Source organism: Cucumis melo, chromosome 6 (genome assembly GCF_025177605.1).
Source record: "Cucumis melo cultivar AY chromosome 6, USDA_Cmelo_AY_1.0, whole genome shotgun sequence".
Lineage (NCBI taxonomy): Eukaryota > Viridiplantae > Streptophyta > Magnoliopsida > Cucurbitales > Cucurbitaceae > Cucumis > Cucumis melo.
In genome coordinates this window covers 31,101,489-31,123,629 of record NC_066862.1, presented here as the reverse complement: position 1 = coordinate 31,123,629, position 22,141 = coordinate 31,101,489, and the positions used below count along the sequence as shown (strand labels likewise).

Below are 22,141 nucleotides of genomic sequence, written 5' to 3'. Positions count from 1 at the left end.
CTAAATTTTCAAATTTATTGTCTTTTTTGTTATTAAATGTCTCCAGGACCTTCATATTGTAACTATTTATCATTGGTAGAAATCTTTGGAGTAAACATTTAATATATCAACTCTTGTCATTGTTACGCATTTCTTTATCGTACAATTTTTTTTTATCGGGTACATATTTATGTCAATTAAGTTATGCTTATGTTGGCTCTTGGCTTATTTCATCGACATTTAAATTTAAATTTTGCATAAAGAAAGCATTTTACAAAAACAGAGAAACATATCACAATCACAATCATGAATGATATGATCTTTTTGTTGAGAATTTTTCAGTAAACAAGACAACTAGGGGAAAAGAGATGGAAACTAAAAAAGAGCAATTAAACAACAAGAAAACAAAAGTGAACCATGAAGGCAAAGAAGAAAGCCAATATTGTGATCATCCTCAACTCCGTCACATACAAGAAACAAGTAAAGTTCCTTATATATTCAATAACTTGTTAACTTTCTAAATGCTCACAAGTAAAAATGAACCACATCGCTGTGTAAATAACCCGACTCCTAAAGAAGGTTAAGATGATATGAACAGACATACTGGGCAAACTGTAGCAATCAAAACATTTAGCCTTCTAAAGCTCTAGGAATTCTCACCACTCAAGTACAAACTTGTACAACCTACGGAACAAATCTCATTCAAGTAAGGTCGTTAGACCACTAGTAATTCTAATTCGGTAAAGTTACATGAGGTAAGAAACTCAGAACCTATTTGTCATTTCAATCCCAAGAATCCACTGAGCAAGGTGAGTTAAATATGGCTCAGCCTGAGAGCTTTTACTCAAAATTGGTCCCAAACTCTGAAGCTCAGAGTTGAATTCCTTCTCAAATTTACTGCAATGTATGCAAAGCGGGTGTAAGTGCAAGAACTTTCAAGTGTGAGGTATGATGGTAAACATCGCTCATTATGAACTTACAGGATAGACTCTGTAACTGCCGAGTTGGAGGTGGTTAGTTTTGTCCCCTTGGGTGTTCTTCCCTTCCATTCCTTGGATTTTTCGGAACAGATCAAGCTATCAGACAATTCCTCTGATTTACATACATCAATGGAGGATGAAATCAACCACTGGGTAGCTGCTGCATACTGCAGGCATAACAATTTCAACCTCTCCACTTTCTGCACATAGAGAATATGTTAGTAGAAGAAGACCCCAACAACAAACGAACAGCATTGAAAGTTTGCGATTTATAATTCAATGTAAAGGACAATTGGCTCTATTTATTTTTTAAAACTTAAAAGTCAGACAATGGGAGTTCTCGGCCCCATATTTGCTGCTAAACAGATAATAATCTCTTTCCATGATACTCTCTCCCTCTTGAAACAACCTCAACAACCATTCCGGGAGGGAGGTGTTTTCTCTTAAAGGGAAGTCAAGGTATAGCCGTCCAAACAAGACGGGAAGGAAGGAATACTTCCAATTCACAAGGTGGATAATTTTGACAATAATTGATCCTCTCCATTTAAAAATTCCTAACATATTCTCCAGGATATTAGTGCACTTAATGGGAGTCCTACCCGGGAGAAACGATAAAGGGGACTACTCTAGTACACTGAATGACCCAAAGCTCGTCCCGATGAAATTGAGATATTTTTCCATTTAGCCAATCTTGCCTTGATCCCATTACCCCTTTTATTTTTTTCTGAATGAACATCCCTTGCTTTTGCTGCATGTCTCACCTAGATCTACGGGTGCTGGGTGCACGTCTACGATTTTTAAAGATATTTATACCAATCTACTTATAAAGCAAGTTGAGGAGAAAAAAACATACATCATTAACTGACCTTGAGTAACTGTGGCAACAGAAGCAAACATTCTCGGAGACACTTGTCAAGGAAGAAATCATGATGCTGAATAACCTGATCAAAGGAGCTTATCAAATTTACTTACATAAAGGCACTTTAGCAATGCATGGTAAAACTCTTACAATAGACACTTTAGCAATGCATGATAAAACTCTAATCCTTCCAATATAAGTTACAGATGGGAATGTACCTCATCAATGCTTTTTGCAGTCTGAATCCGGTTGTGCATTACATGCCAATTGGGTTCAAGAACCTAAAACCAAAAAACTTGTCAAAAAAAACCAAATGCCAAATTTCATTGTTATCAAGAAAAAACGTAATGACAGGTGATGGGCACTGTGGGTTTGGGAATTAAAGTTGCCGTCAAGGAAAAACATAATGGAACCAAAACACACTCAATGGTCAACCACATGCTTAAGTAGGATGGAGAAAGAAATTAACTATAAACTTGAGAAAACCCAGCACTAAGGTACACAATGAAAGCATTATTTTCGAACAATGAAAAATTAATTTTCTGAAAGAGAGTACCCTACCTCAAAGGTCAAATAGTGCAGAAGGCTATTAATGAATTTAAGCATTGAACGACAGAGTAATGATGATCTTGAGATGGATGTACCACGGGTATTAAGGGAACGAACCCCCTGCCATAGATCATTATTTATGTGTGAAAAATGAATGCACTAAATGACCATCAAACCATGAAAAGAAAACTAAGACCATACCTGATGCACTTGCCATGCCCAACAAAGTTGGCGTTCCACATGCTTGCAGTGGAAAAGAAAGCGAAAGATCAGCTGGTACTTTGATAGAGATTTCCATGATATGACTATAGACAATGGCCATCTGACCTGAAATTGTGCTCCCATTGAATATATACAAAATAAATACAAACAAAAAATATAAATCAAATGGCACAATGGAAAATAATGATACCGGTTCAAGCCAAACATTAGTTTAAGAATGCCCTAGTGGTTCTGAGCCAAGAAACAAGTTAAGCACAATATTTCTAATCATACAACGTGTTGTATATACAGTACTTTTATTTATTTTTTCATTCCCTACATTAACTCACCCTTCCTTCTTTTACTCATCTTCTCATCCCTTTTTTTTCTGGAGATCAAAGAGTGTGCGCTTAACTGTGCAGAGAGGTCCTTACAAAAATGTCATGAGACGAAGTCCTCAAGCCAGACAAAAAGTTTCACTCTAGCTTCTTTTTTTCTCCAAAAGTTTGAAGATTAACTACGATGATTTACTCAAAGCTGGCGTGGAATTTTTCAAGAGAAACATCACAACAGAGGCTTATGAATTAGTTTGTAATTGTTTTTACTCTCTACTAAGGATTCTTTTATTTTTTACCTTTAAGGGTAGATAATGTGATTTAGTCCCTTCAACCTTTCTCAGTTAAGCTTCTTCACATCATTGACTATTCTTTAGAAATCAATAAGAGAACTTCTTTTTCATCCTGATAATGGTCCATGGACCACCAAAGAAAACTTTTCTATTTGAACAAATTGATTGTATACTAGTTAAACTAGTATACATCATCTAGTGATTAAGGGTTGATTTTTCTAATGCCCAACCTAAAAGTTTGATACAAATAACTGTCCAAAACTTCAATCCAGATATTATCCAAAGGGACTGACCCTTGAATAAATATGACTAGGATAAATAGTAGAGGGTTAGGTTGCCCAGGCGAATGTTTAAGCCATCTATGCCGTAGACTGATAGTATTACTTTGGAAATGAAATGAAATATTATAAATACAAAGTAACTTTTCAAAAGCCAATTTGATAAAATTACCTTGTAACTTAAAGAAAATGCCTCAAGGCCAGTAATGCCCATGGGTACTTCCTGATCATTGATGTCAAGAGTCTTACTGTCAACTAGATCCTTGAGCGCACGCAAGCTTTTAGGCAATGACATTCTTTCCTGAAAGTATGTTTAGAAATGAAAATAATGCAACAACTTTTTTGTATTTTCTGCATCATACAAAAAATAAACTGCAATTAGCTTACCACACAACACGTTAAGTCCTCATGGCAAGGATCTGCTGCAGCTGCTGTGGTGCGTAAGGCAACATCCAGAAGAGACTACATGGGCATGAAGGTATCATTTTAATAATGATGCACGAACATTACTCCTTAGGAAATAATCAGTAAAAGTTGCCCCTAATACTAGACAGAGGTTAGGATCAAACCTGTAACTTCTCTACAGAAATCTCATCAAGCTTTTTTGAAAGTTCATCTCGAGCAATGTCCATAAAATGAACCAAGAAATCACCCTGCAATCATGAATATGATTTTCCAAATGAATAAATAACAAAAAAACCACATGAGAAATCTTCAACAAAGCTCCATTAGGAGAATCCTAGTATTATAAATGGTATCTTTTGTTTTTTTTACTTTTTCAATACTGGGTGCACTACTATTGTCTATCGCAACAGGAAAGATATTGCATAGCTTGACTTGATTCTTGCTACATTATGGTAGTTCCTTAGAAAACAGACCAACAGAAAAAATTGATCTTACTGCTTCGATTTGATCGCTAACGAAATTAATTAATTAGAGAAGGGTATTTCTTATGGATTTATAGGTATGCAATACTTCAAAGCATTCCAAGTGGACCGAGCCTAATATCTCTAAGGAATAGCGTGAAAATAATGGAATACCAAAATTCGACTCCTAGGCTAATTGAGGACAGCATAAGTTTACCAATCAAAGATCAAATACCTGATCAAGCAGAAGGTAATGCTTAATTGACCTCAGCTTCCCCATCAGGTCATACTGCAGGGACAAGACCAAAATTTTCCACTATTGTAAAGAAATTTCCAGAAATGAAAGCCAGAAAAATTTGTAAAAGAAAAGACGGATGAAAATAAGGAACGGAACCAGCAAAGAAGGAATTCATTGAATGCTACCTTTTCTTTAATAAGTTTCAATAGTTCACTGCTGGAAAAATCATACGCAGCTTTTATACACTCTAAATATTGATGATTTGAGCCAAAACTCATTAACTTTGAATTTTCCGATGCTGGTAGCTGAAATAGCGACAAAATCAGATATCTTTTTTATTATTTTACAAATTAACCAAATAACATAGTAATGATGAGCATAAAAAAGTTCTTACAAATAAATAAACAAACCTGAACACTGTGCCCACACTCTCTCATGACATTTAAATATTTTCCCGTCGTCAATATCATCCCTGCTATATTTGCAAGAAATGTTGGAATTCCCTCCTTGAGACTATAGCGTTGCCTCCAATACTTTGTGTCATAATCTTGATTGAGGCTCTCCTAGAATAGCATAATTCATAACCTTGAGAACTACAATGCACAATATTCTAAATATATGGTAGAAAGCTCCATACCTTCTTCAGAGATTTGTTTTCCTCAATGAAAAATTCACCATAAGGATCATCAATTACTCCCTCATAAACCCATCTGAAATTAAAATTAATTTATATTTAGCAATCTGATCAATAAATAATAAAATGGAAAAACGTGGCCACAAAACAGGGCGGAGGGGAAGGGGCAGTTATTTTCCTGAAAAAGTGACTTCTCAAAGACCCATACATGTTGGCAAAGTTGAAATGTGGGTAATAAATAATTTGTGCGAACAAACAACCATGTTGGATTGGTTATTCAAATACTCTAAAGCAACAGAAAAGTTTGAACCAGCGGCATGGATTGCAAGACAAAGCAAGGACTACCGATCCATGATTCTAAAAAATACCACCACAGTTTTAAATGTGTACTCGTATTGTGTCTCCTTTCAGCAACAACATGAGAAGAGCAAAGCTCAAACCAAACCAAGAGGACCACGAAATTATTCACAAAGTAGTTGATTGTGTATTTTGCATTTTCATGTTCTAAATAATCAGAAACAAAGGATATCATTCAAACGACAACAAGCTCAAACAAAACAACCTAAGAAAGAGGATAAGAGATCCCATCTCCCCAAGGAATGGTTACGCAAAGACCTTCCAATCTAAAGTAATGGTGTCGGACAACATATGCTGAGATCTCCAAATAAAGGCTAAATGGTACAAAATCAAAAAAGAAGAGAGAGGAGACAACTCATCTAAGAAAACTCTCGAGTTGTTTAATTACTCTAATCCCATAAATCAGACAAAGCCATCAACAAGCAATGAAATTGTCACTAAAAAAATTAAGTCCAAGTTAATAAATAGACACTTGATAAATAACCAAATGGATTTTTTCTCTGCTCTTTTTAGGGCTTTAGGCATGTCTGTTTGTGTGTGTTGGTGAGTGGGGAAGAAAGTTCGCAAACTATTATTATAAAAACATTAGATCAATTCTTTGAAACAACCTTTCTAATATACCAAGGTAAGCATTGCTTGCACACTGTGTCATCTTCTCCAGCAAAGACCTCACTGCATTATCACCAGCCATAGCCTTGGCCTAAATTAGAAAAGTAAAGATTTAGCATCATTGAAGATGATCTATTCGTTGTGTTCTAAGACTCAATTTCATAAATTTTCTGACACACGTCTCAGGAAGACACTCGTTTGCATAATTTCTGAGAGATAAAGGCTTCCAAGATGAGCAAATTAGAGCCCTTCATTAGGTTGAGATCATATATAAGATTATTGGTTAAGTTTCACCAGATGGATTAAAAAAGTGGTTTCTTCTAAAGTTTTTGAATTAAAGTTAGCTCCAATTAATGTTAAACAAATTATAGATTCCACTGTGTTGATGGAAATGATGGTAGAGCTTCTAAAATTGCGGCTTGGGTTATCTAAATTGCTCATATGAACTACAAAATGGTCATGATCTCATGGATGAGCTATGATAAAAGAACAAAACTTGGTTAGATTGGATTTGCAAATGGTTAGGCCGGGTCCAGTGATGAGAAACAGAGCAAAACAATCTTGTGGCCGCATGATCAAGATAAAAAAATCATAGGTCAGAGTTTGACGGCAGGAGGCAGCTGTCCAAAGGATGTTCTATAAGCTAGGCAAACTTGCTGAAAAAATCTGATGATTACTAAGCATCTTGAGTATAAGTGCAGTACCTGGCTCTGCAAGAGATTAAGAACTGCAGAACCTGCAATGTCATTAGCTGAAACTTGCCGTGTCACTGCAAATAATGCTTGCATGGAACCCATCATAGGCTGCAAGTGTGTTGTAGCCAAAAACGTGAGAAGGCATACTTGAAATGTATCCATAGAAATTAAGAGAAGCTCAAACCTGACAGTAAAACCATAATCCCTGGATGGAAAGTCTACCAAGTCGAAACTGGTGCTCAAGCTGGGCTACCATTGCTTGGTAATCCTATGGGACAACAACAGAAGGAAATTAAAATATTTAGTGTCCAATTCAACATATTTTGAGACTACAATCAATAAACTCTAAACACAATCCTACGGGATATTGTTCAAGCTTCTGATTGGTATATTTTATCTTCCCCCTTAGAAAAATTACTCTGTTACTGATATAAGTTGTTACTGCTACACTTAAAGTGCTTCTTGCACTTTAAACACATTGCAACCTTTCAAATATATTTTATACGAGTTATTTTCATAATCATACTCATAATTTCTTTTCAAGAGTACACATTTGTTTGTGAAATCAGATTTGATCCTCAAGAACTCAATCACTATTGTGTTAAAAAGTAAATTATCATACAGGAAAATAGACACGAATGACCAAATGAGGATACAGAGGAGACACTTGTGTTACGCACAGTTCCTTGTTGATAATTCAAGAGTACACATTTGTTTGTGAAATCAGATTTGATCCTCAAGAACTCAATCACTATTGTGTTAAAAAGTAAATTATCATACAGGAAAATAGACACGAATGACCAAATGAGGATACAGAGGAGACACTTGTGTTACGCACAGTTCCTTGTTGATAATTCAATTAGCAAGTCAGAATAATTTTCATCATGAGTCATGACAATGCTTAACCAACAGTGGTTTAGAAGATACATATGCACCTTTTTTACGATTATCATTACAAGCATGTGTTAAAGAAAATTTTAAGTTTAAATAAAACAATTTACCCAGGATCTGATCTAAAGACTTGCTTAAGTTAGAGTTAGAACCTTAAACCCAGACATCATCTTCCTTTTGTAATCAAAACTGAACAAAGCAGTTAGGTGACTCACTAAGTCTTATGTTCTCAAGCTCAAAGCATCAACTGTACCTACATTAATGACTATGGTGAGCACACAGGATTGTTGTGGTTTAGGGTTGAATTCTACTTGTATTGCTGAGGTAATGCCTTGTGTATACAAAATCAATTTCTGTTAACTTGTCTTTGTGTGATGATTATGAAGGGTGGACTACCAGCAACTTAGGAATGTCGGGTTTTGAAATTTAAAGTCAGTACGAAGCACACATTGACTTTAATCGCTCAAAATCAATTTAATGTTTAATTTTACACTTCTAAACAAAATATTCATACTATTAAAATTGATTTTGAATAATTAAAATTACTTTTCAAGTGATTCTAAAAATGGAAAAAACTTATATTAATCATTTAAAAATCACTCCCGCACATGGTATTGTTGTTATGGGTTGTGCTTGGACTGATCGAATCAGTAGGGAGACTTCGATGCTGTCTAGAAGGACCTCTGAAAAGTCTAATGGAGACCCTTTCACCAGAAGCACCTTAATAAACACATAAATAACCTGTTGTCAATAGAAATCTCCTTATCCAGTGGGCTCATAAAGAAGTTAAGGGTTTTTGGGAAGGTTAAAAGCACCTCGGATCATCCTTCTCTAAAGGAGAGTGCCTTCCCTGGGATCACAACTGCATTTAAGTTCCATTATGAATCTTTGTAATACAAACTAGGATTGAAACAACTTACAAAGAAGGCCCATTCAAGTTGAATGTCTCCCTCCCAAGGTTCTAACAGAAGTTCTAGAATAGCAAAAAGCTCCTCATTGACAATGATTTGTTAAATGGAAAACCCCTCTTCTGTTCTTGTAGAAGTATCAGAATAGCAGCCTGCCACAACGGAAGCGGAACTTTTTCCTTTCCTAAATCCTGAAACTGCTTGATCTAGCCATAAGCAAGTAATCTGACTAATAGTGTCCAAAGGGGTTTTCACCATCTATTTCTAATGCTAGCAAGGACGGCCTAAACTATGGCTACTCTCTCTCTTATTCATTCTTGACGAATATTGTTCTTTTCATCATTAAAAGAAAAAAAATGTAATAGAAAAAGGAAGGCGTTGTGTGGTACTAATATGTTGTTTCCAAAAATTATCTCCCGCTACCTTGCACGGTTTTCTTTTCCAGTATAAGGATGTGCTCGTAAACTAGAAAGAATATGAAGGCTTTTTCCAGTTTTACTCAGAAGGATGAAAATTTTACATCAGAGATATTTTTTTCCAAAGAAATAATTAAATAAAGTACTTACTAGAAGGAGAGCTCTAAGTGCAGCAGCAAAGGCATGATTAACTAAGCCCTTTTTGAACTGAGATCTTGATTCAACAAACTGACTAATGAACAGAAAGCTCTCACACAGAGGAAATATTCTTTTTGCCAATTCCTGCAACATTAGCCTTAATTAGCATAAGAAGAGTTTAGTCCCAACATCAAAATCAGATAAAAATATTAATAATTCATAATGAGGGTGATTGTAATTGTCATAATTCAAGTTTTTGCATATCTAGGAAATTATTACAAATTCCATTGTTCATAAAATCCTTAAACTTCCATATAGAAATGTGATTAATGGTTGACACATATCCCAGGAAGAATAAAATGAATGATGCTTTACCGCATGCAACTCTCTAAGCTACTTGCAAAATCATCAGCATTATAGTAAATACAGTATCTACGGATCCCCTACATTTGATCAATGTAAAGTACAAATCACTGCAAAGAAATTATCATGAGATGTCAAAACTTGTATAAACTTACAAAATCTACTAGCGAATTCTGTTCCAAAAAAATAACAAACTCTGGTAATTATTTTCACTCCATAAAAAGATCTAAACTATGTTTTTTTAATAAGGATTGAAAAATATCATATTCAAAAACAGAGAGAGAGAGACAACATAAGGCCTACGAACGAGAAAAGAAGGAACCAAATGAAAGGACTCCAGTCTACAAAGAAAAGAAGAGAGGGGATGTTGCCCCAGGATTTGTGCTAGGCACTCCATTTTAAGGTCACATACAGTATGCTTGGAAAGAACTTAAACATCCACTGTACACAATTTATTGTTGTCTCATTCCACTTTTAATTTATTTATTTTTTTATAATCTGAACCAGCTAAAAATGAGTTAATTATCACTTGGAAGCATAATAGCAAGATAGTTAGAGGCTTGAAAACAAATTTTGATTCATAACATACAAATCACAAATCAGACCTACAAATGCAAAAAAGTTCTAAAATAATAACAAATAAATAAACACCAGCAATTGTAGTAACTTTACGCCTTCAAAATTGCTACCTGAAGAGTCAAATCCATAGATGCCTCAACCTGAAAAGAAACTTCATTCTCTTTGCCGTGAACTCTTTTAATTGAAATATAGCGTCCCTCGATTCCAAGCAGAGCAGAGAGGAGATCATCAATCACAATAAGTTCCTACACATATAGACGTGAAAGAAGACGATTACTAGTGTCAGACATCACGATGGAAATGTAAAGATAAAAATAATAATGAAAAACAATTTCATATCAGAACAAGGGATTCGTGAACAACAAAATATTGAACTATATTACAAAATTAAAATAATAAGTTCCTCGAGTTTAGAACTCAAGGACACAGTAGTACAACCTATAGAACAGATCCAAGTTGTAATAAGTTCCTCAAGTTTGACAGGAAGTAGTTAACACCTCATCATAAAGGAAAGTCATACCTGAATTGCAGCATCATAACAGCCTATGGCCTTTTCCAGGCCCCCATTGCTGAGAAATTCGAATTTTAAAGTGTACTATAAGTACTGTTTCAAGTAGTAATAACTCTGTGCACTAGAAAAGGAGTAACCAGATAAGATAAAAATACAATTTATTAGCAATGTCATTTACCTGAAGGAATCCAACTTTAATTCAGCGAAACGAGAAGTAGTTTTTGCTTCCTGGAGTATAATTTTCAAAACAAAAAGAGAAAATCACAAAGCCATACTCAATTTCTATACAACAGATCAACAGAAGAATCAAGACTACAATGATCATAACTCATAGCAGAACAAGGAATTCAGGAACAACTAAAATACATAACAGAAGGAGTAATTGATACTGTTCCAATTTCAGAAGCTCCAATTAAGCCTCTCCAGCTCGGAATTCACATAATGGCATAGCTTAGACCCTGTTCTTCTCTAAATACACATACATTTCTCTTCCATATGGAAGAAACTAAACGTGAATACATAAATAAAAAGGAGAAGAAATAGAAACCTGGTGAAAACGGCCAGTGAGAAAGGGCCTCTCGAGGTTCCAACGGGGTGTCGAAGGACATGAAATCGATGTAGAAGCTGGATTTTCCATAGTTTCTCAACTTCAATCCGGTTGTAACCAAATTTCCTTAGACCCCAACAAGAGGGAAAGAAACTGAGAGTTCCCAGGAACTGAAATGTGAGAAAATTTCCCACCCTCTTAGAATTCAGCGCAGTACAGGCTGATGGGGGCACCTAAGATTGGTTTAACAAAGCGTTTTCCAAAGACCCATTTCAAAAAACCCCCCTCCCCCCACCCAAAGAAGTTCAGTTTTCAAATTCTCAATGGTGCAGCTCGAACGTCAGATGATCGGTGTGAAACAAAGAGGGGAAGAAGGAATGAGCAATTTGGGTGTGCGTGTTTTGCAAATTAAACAGAGTGAAATCAAGAGTGAGAGAGCGAGGAAGAGTTCTTGAGGGAAAATGGCTGAAGGGTGAGAGCAATTGAAGATCGAGAAGGCGAAAAAATGGAAGACGAGTGACAGAGACAGAAGAAGAGTGAGAGCCTATTCCCTTTTTCTCTTCTTCCTCCGTTTCGTATCGAACTAAGTTCAATGAAAATATTTGAAATTCGATAAGTAATTTTAAAAAATGTCAAATTATTTAAAGAGATAAAAGAATTGACAAAATTTTTTAAAAAATCTATAAAATATAATAAAATTTCAGATTTTATGCATGATAAACGTTTATAGACTCGTATTGATGTAGATATATTGATAAACAGAAGTATGTTAATATGTATCATTAATTTAATTCAAAATTTTACTAAATTTTACTATACGTCGTAAGTATTTTAATTTATTTTACTATATTTAAAATATCACGAAAAGTTTGAATGAATCTTAATTATAGTTCATATTATTAGTTTATTATAATTTTTTATTTTTTATTAATATTTTCACTCTAATTTTTAAAATTATATTTGCACCTTGTTCTCTAGACGAACATTACTCCCATCGACACAAATTTTAAACAAAATAATGCATGTTATTATTAATTTAGAAAATTTACATTATTGGGTTTAGGGTTTATGGTTATTAAATTAAAATAATTGTTCTTTTCTTATTTAAGGTATATTAAGGATATGCTTATTCTTTGTTGGTATGGACCAATCCATTGGTTGTTCAATTTTCTTTAATTGATTTCTTTTTCATTTGATTTTGTTCTTTTTTTTTTTTTTCCTTTAAGTTTCCAATATGACTTTGGTGCAAATAAGAATGCAATTTTATATAATTTTAGATTGGAATTGAAGTTTATATGAATTAAAATTTTTAACATAAAAAACTTACTATAGGTACATTAATCATGGTATCAAATTAATACGAAAAAGAGACAAAAAGATTGTATAAGAAAACTAATAGTGAAAATATGTATATAGCTCTATCTATCTATCACTCTTTATCATCGACAAGAAGACTTTCACATCCCATCATTGGTGCAAAGACGATGAATAAGAAGGAAAAGCTGCATAAAGACAATGAAGAAATCGAGGATGAGAAACGAGGATAATTTGTGTGTTTTTGTAAAACATTTGAAGACCCTTACGCGTTTAAGTATTTTTTGCTATTTCTATAATTACTTTGCAATTTTTACAATCTATGTAAATTTCTCAAAAATTAAGGATGTCTCGAAATAAATTTTTTTGTTGTATGCATATATGATAATTGAAATTTTAGGGACAAAGTATGTATTTAGTTTTATAGAATGGAGGAAATACTTTCTAAGTATTCGAGGCCTGTTTAGAGAGTAGGAATCTAATCAAAGTGATATTGAAATGCATGTGAAATTGAGGATGAAACGAAAAGGGAATTATGAAATCTTGAAAACGGTTGAAAAAAATGGAAAGCTGCTAGAACAGAATGAGTTTAGTATTACAAATCTGGTCAAAATGCTTAATCATAACACAGGTTTTGGATTACATTACATTATTATAAGTGTTCAAACGCCCCCTTAGTGTTTTTAGTACCATGGAGATGTGAAATTGAAAGCTAGCATTAGTAGGTGTAGCAAAATGTAAAACAAAGATCCAACTTTTGGAATATATCCGTCGTTGATTGATTTTATTATATGTATGATTCTTTAAAAGTTGTGTCATACTTAAGTTTGCAATTACCGCAAAATAATAATAATAAAAAAGTTTCATTTTTTCATCAATAAATTATTAACTAATTTTAGAATTTGATTTTAAATTTCAATTTTCTTTTGTTCTTGATGTCTTGCAAGATGATGAAAGTTCTGTTGATTTTTTTTTAACAAACACAATTGGGTTGTAATAAAAAGTTCAATTCTCCCATCCTACATATTGTAAAGAGAAAAATACGACCATATGAAAAGGTAAAGAAATTTCGTTGGGATAAGGTATCTAGCGTGTCTCAACAAATCCGTTTACTTTCTTAAAAGTCTTCGTTTTTGCACATCCATTTTCATTGGCCTCAAGTGGCTCAATGCTGCAGTTTCCTACAAAGTGTTTTGAAAATTTCTCTTAATTCAACTTTCCATTACTTTGTTTTTATGGCATAGACAAAAAGCGAAAGCAAAGAGAAATTCATTATCATTGAACCTAAGTACATAATTAACAATACACTGTGAACAAGAGAAGAATTTTCCAAAAGAATGTGCTAAGCACAACCGAAACTTGTCCGATCATGACTTGATCCAACTCAACCCAAATGATCATTTACCTAATTTCACTACAATCGGACTTCTAACACGATGGTTATTCCCATCGGACCATTCTAGTTTCCCAAACACATACTCTGGATGAAAACCATTAGGCACGTTACTTTTCAACACAACTCGAAAACTCTTCTCTTCATCAATTCCAGTAAACTTCAAACTAGTTGGCTCAACCGAAACCGAAACCCCTAATGGCGCATTGACTTGAACAACATATGTGCCTGGACTTCCCACATTCTTCAGTCTCCTTTTGATCTTCAAAGCAACATCTGACTCCAAATTTGGAATTGAGATCGACGGGTAGTTGAGATCGGTTATTTTGAATGATTTTGAACAAACGAATGAAGTGTCATTGGAGAATTGTTTGATTTGTTTTATCTTGTAGCCTAGAGCACATAAGTAATTCAAATAGTCTTCAGTGGAAAGATCATAAACAAGGCCTGGATCTGCTGCTTTGTTTGGACGAACATGGCCTGCACCATATGCCCATTCGTTTGCTTTCTCTTGCTTTGTGCTTAGTATTGGATTCAAGTCATTGGCTTTTGTTCCAGCTGTCAAGATTTAAGTCAAATGTTTCTTAATGCAAAATTATGTAAGCATCCAACCTTTAAAATATCGATGTAAGCCAAAATGAACATATAGCTCAACTAAAAACAAAAGAGAGTACCTGTGGTCATGATAGCAGATCTAATAGCAGCAGGACTCCATTTAGGATAAAGTGTTTTGAGAAGACCAACAATTCCAGAAACATGAGGGCATGACATAGAAGTCCCAGATTCAACATTAAATGGCACTCTACGTTTATCGAAATATAGCCCTGATGGTGATCCATCTTCACTATAAGCTGCTAATATATTCTCACCTGGTGCTGTTATATCTGGCTGAAAATATTATGAACAAAATTTTTATGATTTCTTTGGATCTTGTTATTGAATTTTGTACATTTATCTAAAAGATCGATAAGTAAAAAATCATACAAGAAAACCAACCAAACACATAAGATTTAGTATATTAGATATAAGATAGAGCATAACGATGCTTTGATCATTTAGAGTGTTAGATAAGTGATTCAAAACATTTTGACCTAACCTTGAGTATTGATGGATCGATTGAGTTGGGACCCCTTGACGAGAATGAAGCCATAATCGGTGCTGGTTTGACTCCTGACTCTGTTCTTGGGTGCGTCAGGTAAGCCATTGGAATTCTTGTTCAAAGTATAAAATGTGTCGTATGAGTTCTACGAGTGCTTTAGTCGTATTCGATATTTTAAGTTTGTGTCTAATGTATCTTTGGAGATGAAAAAAAATGATGTTTAACGGACCTCTAAGGTTCTATTTTGTTTACATGTAATTAGATAGTAAATAGACACGAACTTAGACATATAATAATTAATTTAACCAAGATAGGAGTTGATAGAAGAAGAAGATAGTAAAGTTTACTTGGTAGAGTTGATGTATTGGTAGACTAATTGACCATCAGAATAGGTAATATGAGAAGCAGGAAGCAAATGTGCATCAGCCGAAATGTCATCCCCATTTTCCTCAGCATTAGCAAGAATCATTCCAACACCACCTGCTTTAGCAACCACATAACCTTTTTCCGTTCTTGCATTGTCTCCTCTAAGGCAAACTACAATCTTCCCTTTTACCTTTTCAGGATCAAGAGACTCTATTTCACATAGTTGCCTACAATAATTATAACAACACATTCAAATTTGCTCTTAAATCTCATTTTGGTTCTTTTTTTTTTTTTACCATGAAAAGACTTTGAACTTTATAACGTCTTTTTAGATCACTTTGAAAAGTTTCATCTTAATTGCGATGAAAAGTACCGGTTAAGGGTTTGTTTTTTTTTTTTCTGTGTTAATATGAAAATGATTGTAAAATTTGAAAGGCATGCATACTTAGCAGTAACAACGTTCAAATTAAAATTGCATTTGGAAGTGTAAAATTTAATATTAAGTTGATTTTGTACATGATTTAATAATTTCAAAATCACACCCAAACATTTACTAATAATTGTTTTCAACGTTTAAGAATACGATTGAAACCTACTTAAGGGATCGAACATTTTATATAATTTAAACGAAGATATACTCACGCGTATTTGTTTGAGAAATTTTGGACTTTTGCATCTACAGAGTTGATCAATGGATAGAACTTCTGAACTGGCAATCCTTTTTCAGAAAGACTTGCACCCTGGTGTCGATAGTTGAAGATCATTAAGGACAACAAAAACATGTGATAGAGCCATACTAATAATTGAACTAAGATGATTAGTTAAGAAGCACAGATATAGATACAAAATACAAACATGCAAGGATATATATCATTTTTATATTAGAAGTAAAAATTCAAGTTAGACGAGTTTATTTATATGTTCAGAAAAATGAGTTTGATATGTGTAGTTTTCAAAGTCTATAGATTTTGTCCTATATCATTATATATTAGGACTATTTAGTTTGTGCTAAATAAGTGTCCCAAATAGAAAGTTGGAACAATTAGTGTTCGAGAAGTTTGAAAGAAAGTGATGGAAGTCCAAACACTGTGAAAAAAAGTACGTAACTTTGGTTTCAAATTGTCTGAGTTAAGGTTGGTGTGTTAACTTTAACTAAACTTCCCTTTTTGTATGCTCTCGTTTGAGATTGAAAAAAGGGGATAAGTGATACAAAAGCTTTGAGAGAACGATAATTAGTGATCAAGGAGAGAATTCTATATGATTGTAATGATTTTTACATAGTGAATTTCTTTCTGTTTCTGGTGGGTCGTAGTTTGTCTCTAGGTTTAAAGTTTTTCATCTAAATTCTTGTGTTTCCTAATTTTGACAATTGTTAGAAAGTTTTACCCAACACTAACATATCCATATACGTGTCAACTCTAGTTAGTGAGACACAACTTTTCCATAGAGAGAAAGATACTAAATAATAATAGGGGTCGATAGGTAGACTTGAATATCTCAACTAGGTTGACACATTTTTAGTGCTCTCACCTAAACGATTCATTTTGTATAAGGAGAAGCTAGAGAAGAGCTCAAAAGAGCAAATAGACAACAGTCGGGCTAGAGGAATCCCACCAAAGGATAAGTCAGAAAGAAAAAGAAACAAAGTCGATAGTATTACATGAAAGCAACTAAGTTAGCTTGAGACATAACTAAAGTATTAGTGTTTCTTGTAATAGTACCTTGAAGTGCCTCTTGTCTCCGATTGCAACATAATTCGTATAAAGCCGGTCAGCAGTGCTAGCTCCCACAGTTATAATCCAGGGTGCAACATTAGAAACAGTTCCAGGAGCTGGGCCAGAGTTTCCAGCAGAACAAACAACAGTAATACCATTTTGAACTGCATGAAATGATCCTATAGCTATTGAATCTTGGCCAAAATCAGATGGATCTCCACCAAGTGAAACAGATAGAACATCAACTCCATCAGCAATGGCAGCTTCAAAGCCAGCAAGAATGTCTGCGTCAAAGCACTCACCAAACAACCACAGTTTTGGCCAACAAACTTTATAGGCAGCAACAAGGGCTTTAGGGGAACCTCCTTTTGCAGTGCCATTACCATACCCAAATAAATTGGCATTTGGAACAAAATTGCCTCCTGCTGTTGATAATGTGTGTGTTCCATGGCCTTCATGGTCCCTTGCAGATTCATAGCTTGAGTTTAGAGGTCCTGCAATTTCTGCATATCCTTTGTTGTAATACCTTGCTCCAATTAGCTTCCTGTGTTTTTGGAAGGAGGTTCAATACGAGATACTCATACAACACGAGAACTAGCTAGATCAATATATACACGATGGAGGCAAACTTTCATACAATTTAAGAACTAGCTAGATCGACATAGACAATATGGGGACAAATTTTCATATATACGATATGAGAACTGGCTAGATCGATGACATAGGAATGATAGTGACAAGTTTTTCATATAGGTAGCGAACTAGCTAGCTTAACACAAGCACGGTAATTAGAGATAAGTTTATTATCATCTTTTGTACAGGAATGAACTTCATAAGTCAACGGATTTATGCATTTGTTACTGTTTTCACAAGTTTAGTCCATGAACTTTTAGATTTGTATTTGTTTGATTATTCAAACTTTAGAAAGTGTTACATTTAATAAGCGCTTGAACTTTGAACTTTTTGTTAATTTGGCTTCTAAAACTTGAACAAATTTATCTAAAAGGTTCTTTACGGTTTCAATAATAGTATCTTGAAATTTTAATTGTCTAACAAAAGTGTGACTTATGCAAAATATATATATTTTTAATTTATGAACCTACTTGCCAATAAATTGAAAGTCTAGGAGTCCTATTAAACACATAAAAAGAATTAAGACATTGTCAGAGGCTAATTTTAAACATGTTCGAAACCTATTAGGCAAAAAATTGAATGTCGAATGATGGACCTAGTAGATATTTTATATGATAAATTGCAAATTTGGTATCTATGATTTTAAATAATCCCTACCATAGAAACTAAATTCTAAATATAAACCATAAAGATTAAATTCTAACTTTTTTCAAACTATAGGGAACAATTTTACGAAGTTGACCTATTTCTTACAAGTCAACATAATATCCTTAACGGTTCTTCAATATGCATCCAACAAAGTGTATTGATCAATCAATAGCAAGTCCGTACAACTCTAGTGCCAAAACTTGTGTATTAATGAACAAGTTAGTCAAACTAAAGTATGCGTGCTTCTTTCAACACCAAAGAATTAAAAAGAGAGGGTAGTAGAGCAAAGATTGATGTATAAGGACCTGTTGCACTGAAAGTTGGAGCCACCTTCACAACTTCCCTTCCACCTTGATGGGATAGGTCCATATTCTTTATCATCGAAGCTCTTTGCTTCTGGCCAAACACCTGTTTTCATTCCAATTATGCAATAACAACACACAAAAAAGAAAAAACCCATCATACCAATTGCAAAATCATATCTAAAAATTAAAAAAAAAAAAAAAAAAGTGAAACAGAACAAGACCTGTGTCAAGATTGCCAATGATTGTAGATTCACCAAAACTTGCAAGATTCCAAATGGAGTTTGAAGGAATTACACCATTACTCTCAACTCCAAGAAAGCTCCATGAATTTGTTGTGTGAAGTTTTCTTCCTTTGTTTTCAAGTACTGATACCACATCAGGGTGTTCTAACAGAGAAAAGAAAAAGGAGAAAAACACCATTGGGATTACATTGATGTGGCAGATGTATGTCTTGTTTGATAATCATTTTTTCTCCGTTATCTACTTTTTATATGTTTTCAAAATTGAAGTAGAATTTTCACAACTAAGAAAAGTAGATTTTGTTTGGTAATTATTTTGGTTTTGTTTTGCAGACAATTGGTATTTTATTTTCTGTTGTTGGAAATTAATGCTATGAATACCACTACTGTTTCTATGTATTGTTATTTATATTTTAGGAGTGTTTTCAAAATCGATTTTGAGAGTGGTTTTAAAAATTACTTTTGTTTTTGAATTTGACAAAGAATTCTAATATTTTTTTCTTGAAGAAAAGTGAAACCACGACAAAGAGATCGGAAGAACACACATAAATTTTAGAAAAACAGAAAACTAAAGATTAGCTAGTTTTTTTCTATGTGTTCGTGAGGAAAACAAGCACAATTTTCAAAAACAAAAAACAAAAAATGAAATCATTACCAAATAGGATGCTATTGATTAAAATTGGATGAATATTTTACTTGCTAAATCTTCAGCAACTTTCTGATCTACCACAGCTGCAAAGCCATTGATGTGTCGATTGTATGAGTAGAAAATTGCTTCCTTAGCTTCTTCATTGCTGTACTTAGAAACACAACAAACAGAGTGTAAATATCAAAGTGAGAGAGTTAAAAGAAACCGACATAGAAATTTACTTGGTTTATATACAGTGTGTTTGAAGTCTACTGGCAAAAGAAGATAACAATTATTATCAAAGAGAAAATATCAAATCTCAAATTACTGAGACCCCCAAGGTTAGAGAGTTTAGTCATGACGTACTCCTCTATACTTTAGAATCAAATTCGTAAATAGCATAAATACGAAGGAACAAATTACGTATTCAAGTCATTCTAACTATATAAATATGCACTAAATGATTTGAAAGTAAAAGAAGTTTCACCTTCCCAACAAGGATCCAAGCAAATTATAGTGAGATTCTGTTGCAATTTGAGCATCAATTGAAGAAGGATTCAACCCATGTGAATGTGATCCCAAATAAACAATATAAGACTGCACAACATAAAAGAAAAAGTATTTTAAGTGTCTCCATTTGAAACAAACAAAAGTTCCGATTGATAACCATTTCGTTTTTCATTTTTGGTTTTTGAAAATTAAGTTTATATTTTTTTTATAAGTTTGAGAGTTAAAATTTTAATCAAGTTCAAAAAAAAAAAAAAAAGAGTTCGTAAATACTATTTTGTTTACTTTTCAAATATTCACTTGGTTTTGAAAATATTAGTAAAAGTAGATAACAAAGCATGACTTTTAGAGGTGGGATGCGTGTTTGTAGGCTTCATTTTCAAAAAACAAAAAATGACAAAAACGAAATGGTTAAAAAAAAAAAGACCTAAAAACATCGGAATGATTTATCAACTAGCCTTCTTGGTTGCAATGGTGGATGTTTGAAACAAAGCAAAAAGAAGGAATGAAAGAAGCAATGGAGAGAGATTGAAAGCCCCCATTGCCCTTAATTCTCTTAAAATAATATGTCTATCTCTTCTCTATTTCTTACTACCTTTTATAGTTAATAATCCTCAACATAAATATGTTATAAATGTTGAATAAAACTTTGGGTATATTAATCATTTTTATCCCTATAGAAAGTGATGGGAGATTCTTCCCATTTGAAGAGAAATGAGAAAACCCAAAGATGCAAAAATGGTGAAAAACTATGGTTTTACTGAAGAAATTATAAGGATAAGGATGAGTATGGTAAGGAAATGAAAAGTATTTAATAACATACCTTGAAATAGAAATGGAATAATACAAGATTGAGATATGGTTATATGTTTTATGTCCCATTTCACAGAACCCAATTCATCCTTCTTATTTTTGTTCATGGCATATTCCAAAAATAGGTGTTTCTCTTGTAATTGCTTAGCTTTTTAAGCATAGGAATCTCTTCATCTTTGTACAAATGCCAACTCATTTTTACATGGATGTCAAATTATCAAACAAATAATGACATATAATAAATTACCGTAGAAAAAGGTCTTAACTTTACACGAATGTTGGTATAATTCAATTGGTTAAGAAGATACGTATATTATCGACTTAATTAGAGATCATGTCCGAATCTCTCGCTCGTTGACCTAAAAAAACCGTAACCTTGTATTTTCTTTTAGAGTTTGGAGTTAGATTTTTTTCCTAGATAGTGAGAAGGAGAAGGAGAAAAATGTATGCGTTACGTCAAGTTTTCATCAGTAATTAAATGAAAATTGGCTATAGAGAACAAAATGATACAAAGATTAAACTTTTTTGGTACTGTGAAATGTGAGTTTGAAAATTCCTTTTTGGATTTAGGTTTAATTTAATGTAATTAAAACTTTAAGCCAAAATTATATTGAATAGGGTAGTGTAGAGTAGAAATGAATTATTTTTTCTTATTCATTAGTTGAAAATTTTTAAGACATTACATGCATGCTATGTTACTTTAAGGTAAATCTAATTTTTCCAACTTTGTTTTAACACCCAACTTTTCAAATGGGTTGCCTCCCCCTTCTAAACTTTTTTGGGATGATAATTAAATATACCTCTCCTACGTTAAAATGGGTCACGTAGGAAGAATCTTTATATGTCCCTTTTATCCCTACACTTTTCATTAATTCACATATTACCTTTCGTCGATTAATCGTAATTTTTCAAGTGAAATCTTAGATGACTTAGCGCATTTGATATTGATGAGACACGACTTTTCGAGACGGAATGCATCTGTTCAAGGTGGAGATGTTACATTACTAGATTACTAGATTGATTATTTCAATGTCTACGTGAGATGGAATGTGTAAAAGAAAAACAAAATAAATACATGCATTAATATTCCTAAAAAATACTTTAACCAATGAAATCTAAAATTTAGTGAAAACAAAAGATTTAATCGAATGAAGTCGGTAATAACTAATATGATGAAATGATGAATTATTTCAAGTTTAGAAACATTAAAATAAAATTTATTGCACTACACACATTACAAAAGTTGAATATTAAC

General features: G+C 33.4%; 2 protein-coding genes across 4 annotated transcripts; both read right to left on the bottom strand.

Moving 5' to 3' along the window:
- Window positions 1–390: 390 nt before the first annotated feature.
- On the bottom strand, window positions 391–11,820 carry LOC103491002 (gamma-tubulin complex component 2). 3 transcript variants are annotated; one of them, XM_008450776.3, is made up of 21 exons: window positions 11,227–11,820; window positions 10,858–10,907; window positions 10,689–10,737; window positions 10,279–10,413; window positions 9,239–9,370; window positions 7,058–7,141; window positions 6,883–6,981; window positions 6,178–6,269; window positions 5,216–5,288; window positions 4,989–5,141; window positions 4,764–4,883; window positions 4,576–4,629; window positions 4,044–4,127; window positions 3,862–3,936; window positions 3,647–3,775; window positions 2,569–2,694; window positions 2,380–2,487; window positions 2,037–2,099; window positions 1,826–1,900; window positions 960–1,159; window positions 391–876 (listed from the first exon to the last, which is right to left on the bottom strand). In XM_008450776.3, the coding sequence occupies exons 1-21, from the start codon at window positions 11,314–11,316 to the stop codon at window positions 744–746; spliced, it is 2,124 nt and encodes a 707-aa protein (XP_008448998.1). In that variant the 5' UTR covers window positions 11,317–11,820; the 3' UTR covers window positions 391–743. The 3 variants fall into 3 exon arrangements, with proteins under 3 accessions (XP_008448998.1, XP_050942493.1, XP_016900657.1); XM_051086536.1 differs by lacking the exon at window positions 10,689–10,737 and having other exon boundaries at window positions 11,227–11,325; XM_017045168.2 differs by lacking the exon at window positions 391–876 and having other exon boundaries at window positions 1,010–1,159; window positions 1,813–1,900.
- A 1,911-nt stretch (window positions 11,821–13,731) lies between these two features.
- Window positions 13,732–20,615, bottom strand: LOC127149745 (subtilisin-like protease SBT5.4). The gene is made up of 11 exons (XM_051085613.1): window positions 20,532–20,615; window positions 20,054–20,163; window positions 19,635–19,732; window positions 18,921–19,085; window positions 18,700–18,802; window positions 17,120–17,657; window positions 16,041–16,138; window positions 15,380–15,625; window positions 15,030–15,144; window positions 14,608–14,821; window positions 13,732–14,491 (listed from the first exon to the last, which is right to left on the bottom strand). The coding sequence occupies exons 1-11, from the start codon at window positions 20,613–20,615 to the stop codon at window positions 13,938–13,940; spliced, it is 2,325 nt and encodes a 774-aa protein (XP_050941570.1). The 3' UTR covers window positions 13,732–13,937.
- Between the last annotated feature and the right edge of the window lie 1,526 nt (window positions 20,616–22,141).